Source organism: Juglans microcarpa x Juglans regia, chromosome 5S, assembly GCF_004785595.1.
Source record: "Juglans microcarpa x Juglans regia isolate MS1-56 chromosome 5S, Jm3101_v1.0, whole genome shotgun sequence".
NCBI classification, from domain to species: Eukaryota; Viridiplantae; Streptophyta; class Magnoliopsida; order Fagales; family Juglandaceae; genus Juglans; species Juglans microcarpa x Juglans regia.
This window is the reverse complement of record NC_054603.1, coordinates 17,373,105-17,389,391: the sequence shown is the minus strand read 5'-3', so window position 1 is coordinate 17,389,391 and position 16,287 is coordinate 17,373,105. Positions and strand designations below refer to the sequence as shown.

At 39.5% G+C, this 16,287-nt stretch overlaps 1 protein-coding gene and 1 pseudogene across 1 annotated transcript; both read left to right on the top strand.

Moving 5' to 3' along the window:
• The first annotated feature begins 475 nt into the window (after positions 1-475).
• On the top strand, positions 476-3,511 carry LOC121267149 (annotated as a pseudogene).
• A 7,646-nt stretch (positions 3,512-11,157) lies between these two features.
• Positions 11,158-11,661, top strand: LOC121267148. The gene has a single exon (XM_041171016.1). It carries the CDS (start codon positions 11,158-11,160, stop codon positions 11,659-11,661), a length of 504 nt encoding a protein of 167 aa, XP_041026950.1.
• The last annotated feature ends 4,626 nt before the right edge of the window (positions 11,662-16,287 follow it).

Genomic DNA, 16,287 nt, shown 5'->3' with positions numbered 1-16,287 from the left:
TTTTGTATATGGCCTGTGGCCGTGTCGATATTGCACCCAACATTCTGTGTATGGGAATGTGGCGCATTATATATATGTATATATAGACACGCATACACAGATTGCTGAGCGCACATGTGACAGTGAGAGCAGCCGTGCTCTCATTGGATCAGATCATGAGACTCTTGCAACACAATTTAGTATATGTGAGGTGAAACCTAGAGGGTCGAGAGAGACGTGTGTGTGCATGCATGCCGTGAACGAATGCATGTGTGTATGCATGTTGTGCGACGGAAAAATAAAAAAAAAAACAGTGCGAAAAAAAAAATATAGACGGGAAGAGAAGGAAACGAAAAAAAAAATAAAACAATCGGGGAGAATAAAAATAAATAAATAAATAAATAAACGGCATAGAGCTCCAAATAAATAAATAAAATTCACAGTCCAACTATACCAATCTTGGATCCGGGTGTTATAGCTGAACTTTCTACAACTCATGCCAATATGGGTTGCTAATAGGAACAAGCCCCTGATCAAGACCACCTCCGGGATTCTCACTATATCCGAAGACGGCAATCTAGTCGTATTAGATGGAGAAAAGAATATTATTTGGTCATCAAATGTAACAGGTTCTGTTTCTAATCGAAGCGCCCAACTTCTAGATTCCGGGAACCTTGTCTTGCAAGAAAACCCTAACACATCAATCATGTGGGAAAGTTTCCAACATCCTTCAGATTCATTTCTACCAACGATGAAAATGAGCACTAATATGCTACTCACATCATGGAAGAGCCACTCAGATCCAGGCGTTGGAACCTTTTCTCTCGGTATTTCGGTTTTTTATAATCTTCCAGAAATATACATTTGGAATGGCAGTAGCCCTTACTGGCGAAGTGTGCCATGGAATGGTCAGATCTTTATTGGAATACCAAAAATGCCTTCCCGATATCTTGATGGTTTTAATCTTATAGATGAAAAACAAGGATTATTCTCGTTAATTTTTGAGTTCTCAAACAAGTCTTTGTTAGCGCATTACGTCTTGACTACTGAAGGAAACCTAGTGGAAACTTATTCCTTTAATGGAAAGGATTGGAGTATCGAGTGGTCATCTTTGGCATCTGAGTGTGAGGTTTATGGCAAGTGCGGGGCATTCGGAAGTTGTAACTCGAATAATTTACGAATTTGCAGCTGTTTAAAGGGGTTTGAGGCGAAGAATATAGAAGAATGGAATAGAGCAAATTGGACAAGTGGATGTGTGAGGAGGACACCTTTGCAGTGTATGAGAGCGAACACAACTGGTGAAGATGGAAAGAAAGATGGGTTTTTGAAGGTGAAGATGGTGAAAACGCCAAGTTTGGCAAATTGGTCAGCTGCTTTTGAGGATGAATGTAGATATCGGTGCTTGGAGAATTGTTCTTGTTTAGCTTATGCATATGAATCTGGCATTGGGTGTATGTCTTGGACCAGAGAATACTTAATAGACTCGCAACAATTCTCCAGCAGTGGTGGAGTCGATCTTTATGTTCGCGTGGCCTCTTCAGAACTTGGTACGTTAACTAGTCACAAGTTCCGTAGCAACTTTTCTTCATTTCTCTCTTGAAGTTTATATTTACGGTTCTAGTTGATTGGTTATTTTGTGCTTATATATTTACTGAGAAAAGGAAAAAGAAAAAGTAGTCTTCTGTAGCCTACATCGGATGATCAAGTAGTTTGGATGTTTCTTTGCGGCAGATAGAAAGAAAGAAGTGAAAGTAATCGTCATAGTCACAGTGGTCATAGGAGCAGCTATCCTTGCCATGTGCACATTCTTCTTATGTAGCAGGATGGCTAAACATAAAGGTAAAATGTTCATTCATTCGGCCCATAGTTCTAAGTGCACTAAGAACTGTTACCATTTATACATAGACACTAACTAGTACGACTATTGGCAAACCAGCGAGGAAAACGAAGAGTAAGAAAAATAACATGCGAGGAACATATCCAACATTTCAACGCGAAGAAAATCTTGCAGCCAACATCAACCAAGATAAACTCCAGGAGCTACCAATATTCCAGTCTTGAAGAGCTAGCAAGTGCAACGAACAGTTTTGATCATTCTAACAAGCTGGGACAAGGTGGATTTGGTCCCGTATATAGGGTAACTAATGGTTATGCTTGATCTAGAGGCTTATCACCTAATAATTTGAAGATGCAGTAAATTATGGGTTGTTGCTTGTTTACAGGGAAAACTGTTAGACGGACAAGAAATTGCAGTAAAAAGACTTGCCAGAACATCAGGGCAAGGGATGCAAGAGTTTATGAATGAGGTGACTGTGATTTCTAAACTCCAACACCGGAATCTCGTTAGACTTCTTGGCGGATGTGTCGAAGGAGAAGAAAAGCTATTAGTCTATGAATACATGCCAAACAAAAGTTTAGACGCATTTCTATTTGGTTAGTCCATTCTATTGCCCATTAATTTTTGCATCTTCATTATTGTTATGTATTTCATGATCTTGACTTTATTTTCTAATTTGTTTGTATTAAATTAATTAGATCCAATTAAACGAGAGCTTCTAGACTGGAAAAAACGTTTCAACATTATTGAAGGAATTTGTCGAGGTCTACTCTATCTTCATAGGGACTCGAGATTAAGGATTATTCATAGAGATCTAAAGGCAAGTAATATATTATTGGATGAAGAGCTAAATCCAAAAATATCAGACTTTGGAATGGCTAGGATTTTTGGAGGGAATGAAGATCAAGCTAATACTAAAAGAGTTGTTGGGACGTAGTAAGTACTTTTGATTAATTTTCCGAATTCAATCAGATATTAATCATGTTGATATTATTGATAATAATTTGGATCATGTGTACAATTGTTGAAGCGGTTACATGTCTCCTGAGTATGCAATGGAAGGGAGGTTTTCAGAAAAATCAGATATCTTCAGCTTTGGAGTATTGTTACTAGAGATAGTATGCGGAAGGAAAAACGCTAGCTTTTATGATCATGATGAGGAGACCATGAACCTTTTAGGATTTGTAAGTCTCTCTTATCTAATTACCATTGGAGTATACAAATCAGTGATTGATGCATGCAATACATGTTGAAACTAATCATTTTTTCATACTTTTAGGCATGGAATATGTGGAAGACAGACAATATGGCAGCCTTAATAGATCCCAAAGTATTGAAACCCGACTTTGAAAAGGAGATCTTGAGATGCATACATGTCGGGCTGTTGTGTGTACAGGATTTGGCTAAAGATAGGCCAACTGTATCAATTGCTATTTCCATGTTAAGAAGTGAGATTGATGATCTGCCTTCTCCAAGACAGCTAGGATTCACAGCAAACCAGACTGCCCCAGAAACTCAGGCCTCTTACCACAATCAAAGCATTCGCTCTATTAACAATGTCACTGTTACAATGGTTCATGGCAGATAGATAAAATTTGCTTTTAAAATATTGAACTAATCACTTTGTTATAGAACGAGTTGCAGACTTTTGATAGAATGCCAATATATTTGCCGAACGTAATATTGCTTGCTCTTCCACATTGATTCAATGGTTTTTTTATTGTTATTAGCGTGTCATCATTACACGTGCATTTCCTACCTTTGATGTATTAAAAATCGACCAATTCTAATTTTTTACTGATTCAAAAACTACGGAAGCCAAAGAAATTCATAGTTTAATCGAAGCATTTTAATAAACAAATAATTTTTAGAAATTTTATGACACCTTGAAGAAATATCAAAGCATAGCAAAAGTGTTATTACCTCTAGCGATAAAGTTTAGATTGAGTCGAAATTGTTCCACAAACTTGGTAGTGTTCGATCTCTTCATCTAGTTTCATCTTCTACATTGATGTTGTAATGCCCCATACCTGGAGGGTCAGAGAGTTAGTTCTTGTCATCTAAAAATCACATCCCAAAATACAAGCATAAACTCCAAAATCTCAATAACAACATCAATATCCCAAAATACAATGACTAGTTTCTTGAATAATATCCTCTTATATATACATTTGTGGAACCCTTGACACTTAATTCCACTATGCTCAACTAATTTTTACCATAATTTCTATTCTTGATCCTTAACTGAAACATCCAATTCATATAAAAAATAGAGGAGATAATTGGCCTGGTGAGTTATTAACAGGTAGGGGTGGCAATATGTGACATAATCCATTAACCCAACACGAACAGAACGTTATAAAAGCAGGTTAGGGTTTAACCCTAATGCCATTCGGGTCAAAACAGGATGACCCGTTAAGACACGATTGCTTAATGGGTTACTAACGGGTCAACCAGTTATAACCCATTAAGAAAGTTGAATTTACCTTTATACCCTTAGACCTAATGTAAGGCCCAGTTTCTTTGTCAAAGTGGCTTGGAACCGTGCGTGAAAATGGCCCAGCCATTTCAGTGCTTAGTGAGACCACCAAGCGGCGTCGTTTTTGAGGTGAGTGTTTTCTCCTTCAACTTCCGTTTCTTTCCGCATTTCTCTGTTTCAGTTTCAGTTTCTCCCGCATCTCTCTCGCGCACGTCTCTCTTTTCTTTTCGGTTTCATCTTTATTTCCTGTTGTTGGCATTAGTTTGAGTTTCCGAATCCCATGCCCTAGACCTCCTCACGTGGATTTCTGTTGCTGCGTTGCTTCTGGTTTCCTAAGTGTTGCCGTCTGCTATACTCTATTTTCCCTCCATTTCTGCATTTTGGTTTCCGTCTGCAACTCACGGGCATCAATTCGCATCCCCTCCATTTTCGATTGGTAAGGGTTTCTTTCTCATCCAAGTATCGGTTTCTCCTTCTGTAACCGTGCGATTTCTGCTTCTTAGTTTTGGGTTTGGTTTATCTTCTTTTTGATGCAATATCTGTTTTGGCTGTGAGTTTGAGTAGTTTTTGTGAGTTTTCTGGTTGTTGCGTGGTGAGTATTTCGGGTTGGTGTTTTGTCCTAGGTTTGGATTATTTGAAGTTTCATTGTAGTGGAATTGTTGGACTGGTGGTGGAGAAAATATTTGGAAGTGTTAGTTTATACTTTATGTTATGGAGTTGGGAATGGAAAGAAGAGTGCTTTGTGTAGTGTAAACTGGTTTGTTGGCAAAATCTGCGTACTTCGCTCGAGCAGACTGTCGAGCGAACTTGGCTCGAGCCAACTGTCAAGCCAACTTTCAGCAAACATTTTTTTAGGTCCAAATCAGTCTTCACTTATAACCAACATACTGAGTTTAGTATAGAATATTTTGGGTCGAAGGGTGGGCTGTCCGGATTGTTATTTGGCTAGTTAAGTTTGATTAAACTCGTTGAATTATGGTCTAGAGTTTGAGTCTTGAGTTGTTTAAGACCAATTGTGTATTGTTGGATTTTAATATTTAGTTTATATTATCTTATGAATAGGTGGCGAGACGGATAGAGACCGTATCCAAGTCATAGATAATACGCTGCAGGAGTCAGGTAAGTGGGGTTCCTATGCTAGGTTTTATACAAGTTAATAAGACTAAGGCTGTTTTTATGAAAAACTTGCATATTTTGTGTTATGTTGGGAACTTGTGAAAATAAAGATCAACCTCGGTCACTCATCTGCATTATTCATGAAATCTGTGTGAAAAAGGAAAAAAAATTATGTTTTGGCATGCATTGTGTAGACATGAGCTAAATTCTGTCATGTGGTTTCTGAAATCTGGAAAAGAGCGATATTGAGGATATGAAAAGTTGTGCATTTTTTTAGAAAGAGGTTCTGGCTTTTGTGTTCAGCGTGTGTAACTGTCTGATTCTGTTTTGGTACTCTGTATTATTTTGTTATAACATCTGAAAACCTTTGGCATGGTGTACTGGTTTTCGTATCTGATTCTGTCTCTGCTTTGCTCTGCTCTGCTTTGTTATGCTCTGCTCTGTTTGGGTTGGTACCAACTTCTCTGTCTCTGAGTGCACCCACTTTGGAAACAAAGTGGTTTTATTGTGGTCTTTCCTGTGTGCACACTCGGGGCTCCGAGAAGAATAAAGGAAAGATTTCACCTCTGTCTCTGCCTGGTTTGGCCACCGGGGTTAGCACAACCCTACCACGGGGGTGAAACATGGTCTCTGCTCTGTTTTGATTTGATGATGATACTCAGTTTATGTTATGCCAAAGTACCATGGGTTTTATTTGTTTTAAAACCATCGCTTTGTTATTTTGAAAATATGTTCTGTTCTGCATGATAACTCTGGAAAAATATTTTGTTCTGCATACTCTCCTTGATAAATGCTCATGTTTGCACGCTAGCATATGATTTCTGCTTACTGAGTTGTTGATGACTCACCCCCTATTCATTATAATATTTTTTTCAGATGATGTGGTGAGTCCAAATGAGGACCTGGATTAGAATGCTCTTTGTGTCTAAAGCTGAGGAGATGTTGGTAGAAGAAGGACTTCTGGTGTTCTTAGTTTTATTATCTTTGGGTTTTATTTATGTCTTGAGTTTAGTAGGATTTATGAAATATTTAGTTGGTTTGTTATGACTATCGGGAAGTTATGGACCCCCTTTGATTTATTATTATTGCATTAAAGATTGTGTGGAGTTTGTAATGAGATTATTGAGAAGATTTGAGATTGATTTTCATTATGAAGTTGTTGGAGATTATCCTTTGGATGTGTTGGGAGACATGTTTATGAGTGACAGGTAGTAATTCTCCAAGCCACCCGGGTTTGGGGCGTTACATTTGGTATCAGAACCAGGTTAGAATTCTGCATACTATAAACCTAGGAGGTTTAGATTTCTGTGGGTACATAGGATTGAATATTGTGGAAGTGGGAAGTCTTAGAATTCGCAGGCTTTGCGAATAACTATGAAGTGTGGTATTTCATAGGTCTATGAACTAAATTCATGTTGATTAAGGTTTAGTTTAGTGGCGGAGCCTTCTTAAATACTCAGATGGAGTAAGATGTTAAATTTTGGAGAGATTGACTATTACTACCGTTGTGCGTTCCTCTTTTGTCTCTGTTATAGATATTCTTATATTTTTGAATTCTAATATATATATACGTTTTGTTTTTACAAATACCACTAATTTTCTATGTTCTTATAAATTCTATTTTCGAAGCGATTTTTTTAAAATTCTAGTTATTTTGTCAGGATGCCACCTCGTCGTAGAGAACGAAGCATGTCGGATCTGAATGCGATCGAGAACGAAAGGGAAGCAAACCCGAGTGCTTCCGACGTGTTACGAGCAGCTGCACATCAATTAATTGATGACCTTGTGCAAAATCCCACGGGTCGCCAGCGTAATTTCAATGAAGGGGGTTGTACTGTTGAGCAATTCAATCGTATGCACCCTCCTTTATTTGATGGGAGAGGCGATCCAACTTTGGCGGAGGATTGGGTTCAGGACATTGAGGAGATTTTGCGAGTCCTAACTTGTACTGAGGAGCAAAAAGTGGCGTACGCCACATTCAAGCTTACTGGGGAAGCGAAGAGGTGGTGGATCTCTGAAAGATCTATCAGGGAAGCAGAGGGGACAGAGATAGTCAGTTGGCTGCACTTCAAGCAGATCTTTCTTGAGCGCTTCTTCCCTAGCTCTTTCCGTGAGGACAAGGCTATGGAATTTGCCACCTTGGTTCAGGGGACAATGACGGTACATCAGTATGCTGCTAGGTTTACTGAGTTATCCCGTTTTGCTACTTATTTGATTCCCGATGAGGAAAAGAAAGCACGCAAATTTGAGCAAGGACTGAATGAGAAACTGTATGTGCGTGTGGTGGGCTTCCAGATTCGGAACTTCTCAGAATTGGTGGATAAAGCAACAGTTTTTGAAAGAACCCTTCAAAGAAGCGTTGCAATGCATGAACAGAGGAAAAGGACTACTCCTACTGGGTACCAGTCTGGCATGGATCAGGGACTATGGAAAAAGAGGAATGAAGGTAGTAGTTCGGGAAAAAGGCTGGTTCAGAGTAATCAACAGCCCTACCAGTGTAGGACATGCAATCAAGTGCACTCCGGAGAGTGCAGAAAAGGGGCGGGATTGTGTTTTCGTTGTGGCAAAACAGGACACTACATCAGGGATTGCCCAATGCAAAATAGGAGCAACCAGACATTCATACCGCCACCTCAGAGGAATGAAGTATCGGCCCGGGGCAGCAATCAACGTCCTACTGCGCCTGCTCGAGTCTTTGCACTAACACCTAGAGAAGTTGAGGGTAGGAATGACGTGATCACTGGTATGACTCTTTGGTTTTACTTCAAGGATTTATAGTTTCTATTATTTTCTTTTCTTTGATTGATTCTGGTTAAGACTTTGAATATTCTTGGTTCATGGATGAGTTTGAATGTGATCACAGGTACTCTTTCTCTGTTTTCTAATAATGCTTTTGTGTTATTTGACTCGGGAGCGACACATTCTTTTGTTTCCACGGCGTACTCTAGATTTTGCACTTTAGATACTGAAAGGTTGAGCAACAAGTTAGTGGTTGCGACCCCAACAGGAAATTCTGTAGTCTGTAGTGAGATTTTACCTGGATGCCCTCTTTCTATAGAGGGAAGACTGATGCCAGCAGATTTAATAGTTTTCCACATGGTTGGGTTTGATGTAATTTTGGGTATGGATTGGCTGGCTTCCTATCACGCCAGTATTGATTGTGCTAAAAAGGAAGTGGTTTTCAGACCCCCTGATGAAGGTGAATTTCGGTTCACAGGGTCAAAAGTGAGGTTGACTCCACCCATCATTTCTGCCATTCAGGTTGGAAAACTGTTGCATGATGGTTGTCAGGGATTCCTAGCCTGTGTGGTAGAAGCACCAAAGGGGGAAGTGATGTTGGAACAGATACCTGTTGTGAGAGATTATCCAGAGGTCTTCCCTGAAGATTTATCGGGACTTCCACCCGAGCGGGAGGTAGAGTTTGCTATTGAGTTAGTTCCAGGCACGGCACCCCTTTCGAAAGCACCTTATCGCATGGCGCCATCTGAATTAGCGGAACTCAAAGAGCAGTTGCAAGATTTGTTATCATCAGGCCCAGTGTCTCACCTTGGGGAGCTCCAATTCTTTTTGTGAAGAAGAAGGATGGATCGATGAGAATGTGTATCGATTATAGGGAACTTAATCGGGTGACCATAAAGAATAAGTACCCGCTACCCCGTATAGAAGATTTGTTTGATCAGCTTCAGGGTGCTCAAGTATTTTCAAAGATTGATCTTCGATCAGGTTACCACCAGTTGAAGATCAGAGCTGAAGACGTGGCTAAGACGGCGTTCAGAACCCGTTATGGCCATTATGAGTTTTTGGTCATGCCTTTTGGCCTGACTAACGCCCCAGCCGTATTTATGGACTTGATGAACAGGGTGTTCCATGAGTTTTTGGATAAGTTTGTGGTTGTCTTTATTGATGATATACTGATATACTCCAAAAGCGAGATCGAGCATGAAGAACATTTGAAGTTGGTACTTGGGACACTCAGAGACAAGCAGTTGTTTGCTAAGTTGAAGAAGTGTGAATTTTGGCTTGATTCAATCACGTTTCTGGGGCATGTAGTTTCGAAGGATGGTATTTCAGTGGACCCAGGAAAAGTGGAAGCCGTGGTTAATTGGTCGGCACCGAGGAATGTTCATGAGGTTAGAAGCTTTTTGGGATTGGCGGGGTATTACCGTCGATTCATTGATGGGTTTTCCAAGATAGCAGTCCCTCTCACTGCACTCACCAGGAAAAATAATAAGTTTGAATGGACAGCAAAGTGTGAAGAAAGCTTCCAAGAGTTGAAACAGAGATTAGTGTCAGCCCCAGTGTTAACAGTTCCCACAGCTAGAGGCGGATTTGTTGTCTATAGCGATGCTTCTAGGCTTGGTTTGGGGTGTGTATTGATGCAACATGGGAAGGTTATAGCTTATGCCTCACGCCAACTAAAAGTGTATGAGCAGAATTATCCCACTCATGATCTGGAACTCGCGGCAGTCATTTTTGCACTTAAGCTTTGGAGACATTACTTATATGGAGAAAAGTGTGAAATTTATACGGATCACAAGAGTTTGAAGTATTTCTTTACCCAAAAAGAATTAAACATGAGACAAAGGAGGTGGCTTGAGTTGATCAAGGATTATGATTGCACCATTAATTATCACCCAGGCAAAGCTAATGTTGTAGCCGACGCTCTAAGTAGGAAGTCAGTGGGACCGACAATTGCAGCTATTACCACTCAGCATAGGTTGCTGATGGATTTAGAAAGAGCCGGTATTGAAGTCTTTTCTAGTGATACAAGTGCTGTCATGGCCAGTTTAGTGGTTCAACCTGCTTTGATAGATAGAATCAAAGATGCTCAGAAAGTGGACTCAGAGTTGGTGAAGCTAAGGGAAGAGATCGGAAACGGGGACAAACCTGATTTTTGTATTTCCAAGGATGGAGTTTTGAGGTTTAGGAGTAGAGTATGCATACCTGCTGATGATGAACTAAAAAGGTTGATTCTTGAGGAGGCACACCGTTCTTTGTATACTGTTCACCCAGGGAGTACCAAGATGTATCGGGATTTGAGAGAGTCCTTTTGGTGGAATGGCATGAAAAGGGAAATTGCTAAATTCGTAGAACAATGCCTGACCTGCCAACAAGTGAAGGCGGAACATCAGACACCTGCAGGATTATTACAGCCACTTCAGATTCCAGAGTGGAAATGGGAACATATCTCCATGGATTTTGTGACAGGTCTACCAAGGACCGTAAGCGGGCAAGATGCTATATGGGTGATCGTGGATCGTTTATCGAAGACCGCCCGTTTTGTGCCCATTAAAGTTTCTTATAAACTAGAGAAACTAGTTGAACTGTATGTGCGGGAGATAGTGAGGTTGCATGGAGTACCGGTATCCATTGTGTCGGATAGAGATCCTCACTTTACCTCGAAGTTCTGGCAAAGCTTACAGGAGGCAATGGGTACTCAGCTAAGTTTCAGTACCGCTTTTCATCCTCAGACAAATGGGCAGTCAGAAAGAACTATTCAGATTTTAGAAGACATGTTGAGGGCATGCTTGATGGATTTCAAGGGATCTTGGATGCAACATTTACCATTGGTTGAGTTTGCATATAATAATAGCTTCCAGGCTAGCATTGGGATGGCACCTTACGAGGTTTTGTATGGCAGGAGATGTAGGTCTCCATTGTATTGGGATGAAGTAGGTGAAAGGAAACTTCTAGGGCCAGAGTTATTCAGCAGACCACCGAAAAGATAGATATCATTCGGGCTAGAATGAAAGCAGCTCAAAGTCGACAGAAGAGCTATGCAGATAAACGCCGCCGTCAGTTAGAATTTGCGATGGGAGATAAGGTTTTCTTGAGAATTTCACCAATGAAAGGAGTTATGAGATTCGGAAAGAAAGGTAAGTTGAGTCCTAGATACATTGGGCCGTTTGAGATTCTTGATCGGTTTGGACCGGTGGCGTACAGGGTGGCTCTACCACCGGCGTTCTCGGGAGTACATAACGTGTTCCATGTGTCCATGTTGAGGAAGTACATCCATGACCCCACTCACATCATAGATCATGAACCCTTGCAGATTCAAGAGGACATGACCTACACCGAGGAACCATTGCGGATTCTGGACAGGAAAGAGCAAGTATTGCGGAATCGAACTATTGCTTTGGTTAAAGTATTGTGGAATAATCATGCTATCAATGAAGCATCTTGGGAATTCGAGGAAGAGATGAGAGTAAAGTATCCTCACTTGTTCGAAGGAAATTATTATAGCTTGTAAAAAAAATTCCGAGGACGGAATTCTTGTAAGGGGAGGAGGATGTAAGGCCCAGTTTCTTTGTCAAAGTGGCTTGGAACCGTGCGTGAAAATGGCCCAGCCATTTCAGTGCTTAGTGAGACCACCAAGCGGCGTCGTTTTTGAGGTGAGTGTTTTCTCCTTCAACTTCCGTTTCTTTCCGCATTTCTCTGTTTCAGTTTCAGTTTCTCCCGCATCTCTCTCGCGCACGTCTCTCTTTTCTTTTCGGTTTCATCTTTATTTCCTGTTGTTGGCATTAGTTTGAGTTTCCGAATCCCATGCCCTAGACCTCCTCACGTGGATTTCTGTTGCTGCGTTGCTTCTGGTTTCCCGAGTGTTGCCGTCTGCTATACTCTGTTTTCCCTCCATTTCTGCATTTTGGTTTCCGTCTGCAACTCACGGGCATCAATTCGCATCCCCTCCATTTTCGATTGGTAAGGGTTTCTTTCTCATCCAAGTATCGGTTTCTCCTTCTGTAACCGTGCGATTTCTGCTTCTTAGTTTTGGGTTTGGTTTATCTTCTTTTTGATGCAATATCTGTTTTGGCTGTGAGTTTGAGTAGTTTTTGTGAGTTTTCTGGTTGTTGCGTGGTGAGTATTTCGGGTTGGTGTTTTGTCCTAGGTTTGGATTATTTGAAGTTTCATTGTAGTGGAATTGTTGGACTGGTGGTGGAGAAAATATTTGGAAGTGTTAGTTTATACTTTATGTTATGGAGTTGGGAATGGAAAGAAGAGTGCTTTGTGTAGTGTAAACTGGTTTGTTGGCAAAATCTGCGTACTTCGCTCGAGCAGACTGTCGAGCGAACTTGGCTCGAGCCAACTGTCAAGCCAACTTTCAGCAAACATTTTTTTAGGTCCAAATCAGTCTTCACTTATAACCAACATACTGAGTTTAGTATAGAATATTTTGGGTCGAAGGGTGGGCTGTCCGGATTGTTATTTGGCTAGTTAAGTTTGATTAAACTCGTTGAATTATGGTCTAGAGTTTGAGTCTTGAGTTGTTTAAGACCAATTGTGTATTGTTGGATTTTAATATTTAGTTTATATTATCTTATGAATAGGTGGCGAGACGGATAGAGACCGTATCCAAGTCATAGATAATACGCTGCAGGAGTCAGGTAAGTGGGGTTCCTATGCTAGGTTTTATACAAGTTAATAAGGCTGAGGCTGTTTTTATGAAAAACTTGCATATTTTGTGTTATGTTGGGAACTTGTGAAAATAAAGATCAACCTCGGTCACTCATCTGCATTATTCATGAAATCTGTGTGAAAAAGGAAAAAAAATTATGTTTTGGCATGCATTGTGTAGACATGAGCTAAATTCTGTCATGTGGTTTCTGAAATCTGGAAAAGAGCGATATTGAGGATATGAAAAGTTGTGCATTTTTTTAGAAAGAGGTTCTGGCTTTTGTGTTCAGCGTGTGTAACCGTCTGATTCTGTTTTGGTACTCTGTATTATTTTGTTATAACATCTGAAAACCTTTGGCATGGTGTACTGGTTTTCGTATCTGATTCTGTCTCTGCTTTGCTCTGCTCTGCTCTGTTATGCTCTGCTCTGTTTGGGTTGGTACCAACTTCTCTGTCTCTGAGTGCACCCACTTTGGAAACAAAGTGGTTTTATTGTGGTCTTTCCTGTGTGCACACTCGGGGCTCCGAGAAGAATAAAGGAAAGATTTCACCTCTGTCTCTGCCTGGTTTGGCCACCGGGGTTAGCACAACCCTACCACGGGGGTGAAACATGGTCTCTGCTCTGTTTGATGCTCTGTTTTGATTTGATGATGATACTCAGTTTATGTTATGCCAAAGTACCATGGGTTTTATTTGTTTTAAAACCATCGCTTTGTTATTTTGAAAATATGTTCTGTTCTGCATGATAACTCTGGAAAAATATTTTGTTCTGCATACTCTCCTTGATAAATGCTCATGTTTGCACGCTAGCATATGATTTCTGCTTACTGAGTTGTTGATGACTCACCCCCTATTCATTATAATATTTTTTTCAGATGATGTGGTGAGTCCAAATGAGGACCTGGATTAGAATGCTCTTTGTGTCTAAAGCTGAGGAGATGTTGGTAGAAGAAGGACTTCTGGTGTTCTTAGTTTTATTATCTTTGGGTTTTATTTATGTCTTGAGTTTAGTAGGATTTATGAAATATTTAGTTGGTTTGTTATGACTATCGGGAAGTTATGGACCCCCTTTGATTTATTATTATTGCATTAAAGATTGTGTGGAGTTTGTAATGAGATTATTGAGAAGATTTGAGATTGATTTTCATTATGAAGTTGTTGGAGATTATCCTTTGGATGTGTTGGGAGACATGTTTATGAGTGACAGGTAGTAATTCTCCAAGCCACCCGGGTTTGGGGCGTTACACCTAAAATTCAAAAAATCATAAACTACCTATCCCATGCCACCCCCCCTCAGTTTTCTAACTTTTCTTTTCCTCACAGTCATGTCGCATCCCCCTCGTCTCTTCGTCTTCAACCCATGGCCCCACAACGACTCTCTCTCCCCTCAGTTCTGATCTCATGCTGCCCCTCCACGCCGCCCCTCATCGACTTCAACCTAGTACCCCGTGACCCACGGCTCTGCCACACAAAGCCCAAAGGTGATCGAATTTCTTTCTCTTCTCTTCTTTTCTTTTTTTAGTTTATGAGATTTTAAATTTTGAAAGAGGGATGGGGAGCTTTGGAGTTTACTAGTTTACTGATCCAAGCAGATCTTTAAGATACTTCACTGGGCCTTTTTTTCTCAAATCCTCTCAGAAATAAGAATCTCTTCTCACAGTTGCGCCGCCCCTCTTCAACCCATAAATCGTTTCTTATGTTTTTTTGGGGGTTTACTTTTTCTTGGTTCATTTTCTGTCGGGTTTCTCTATCTACTATTTAATCTCAATTGGTTCAATCTATTTCTTAGTCTTTTACATGCTTCTACCTAAGTGATACATGATGAAAGTATGCATGATAATCAATCATTAGGATTTGAAGAATCTATCAATTAAAGTGTAAGTGTAGCATTTTGTTTCCCCAAAATCTTGCCTGAATTGGCACCTCCTCTCCACAATTTTTAGTTGCTATGTTTGATTGAGAGCTATTATGTTGATTTACTGGATATTTAGTTTCTGAGGCAGGCCTTTCGTTCTGATATCAGTAATATATTGTGGAGAGGAGCTGTGAGTCTCTGTTGATGGAAATTTTGAAATTTCTTTCGTCCTAAGTAATTTCTTTCATTTGAAATTTTGATGTGTCAAGTGGGGAAGCTCTTCTAACATTGATTGTTATGGAATTGATTTATTATTGATATTTTTTTTAGATACCTCTGGAATATACTTTTGTGAGCAGCTACAAAGGAAAGGAAAGCCTTTTAAGAGGTATTTTAAAACCTCTTACTTCTGTTGTGGTTAGAAGGCTATGCATAAGATGTAAAAATATAAGCACCCAATGTAAAACATTGCATAATCTAGTTAGAGGAACTATAAAAGTATCTTGTGCCCGGTGTACTTTCATGAGGCTTTTGGCTTTTTTGATATTATCTTACTTACAAAAAGAATCTGGTGAGTGGATCTACTAAATGTATATATGAAAGTTTCCACTTATCACTGTCATTTTATCAATTCATTTTGTCTTGAACATTGCAAGTAATTGCTAAACTTGATGGCCCTGCTATTAGTCAGTACTATGCTTTACACTTATTATAGGTAGAGACTAGTATCTGATTAAATTTTATTTCAGTTTTATTTTCAATGTTTGTTTTCCTCTTTTATTCATTATTTTGCTTTAAGATTTATTTGTGACAAAGATTGTTAAACCTTCTGCTAGCAACACTTGATGAATCATTATATGAACTTGCTGGTGAGCTGGTACGAGCAAGACATGATGTTTTGTTTATTATATTTGGGATGAAATTTTAATAATGAATATTATTACAAATTGTGTGGATCATATTTGTTTGGATTGTAATTCTAGACATGTAGTTAGCTTTTTTATTTTTTATAGATATTTTTTATATTTAAATATTTATATAAAATAAATCAGGTCAAACGGGTCGTGTCGTGCCGTATCGTGTCTGTTCAACCCATTAACGTAAACTTGAAACGGAACGAGTCGGGTCGGGTCAATTTATTTCTTATTTATTAACGGGTCGTGTCATATCAACCCGTTATCTTACTGTGTCGTGTTCGGGTTTAGAATTTTGACACAAAATCCTTAACGGGTTGTGTTCGTGTTAACCCATTAAGTGTAATGTACTTACCTTGACACGACACGAACACAACCCATTAACACGATTGACACCCCTATAATAACAAGTTAGTAAGCAGCGAATCTATAGTAGAAATAGACAACTACAAAATGTAGAAACAGACGGTACTCAGAAATATGACAGTGGTATTTTCAGAAGCATTTTATTTTAATAATAATATACAAAATACCACATGCACGCCTATAACTAAAACATCACTAGAAAGAGAAGCAAAAGTCTCAGACCAACATCAAAACTATCACGACTGAGACCTTTGCATCATCATCAAAACTCCATGAAAAACTTCCCAACATATACCCACGTAAACTAGACTCAAAATAAAACAAAATACAAGAATATTGAGCCATAGAA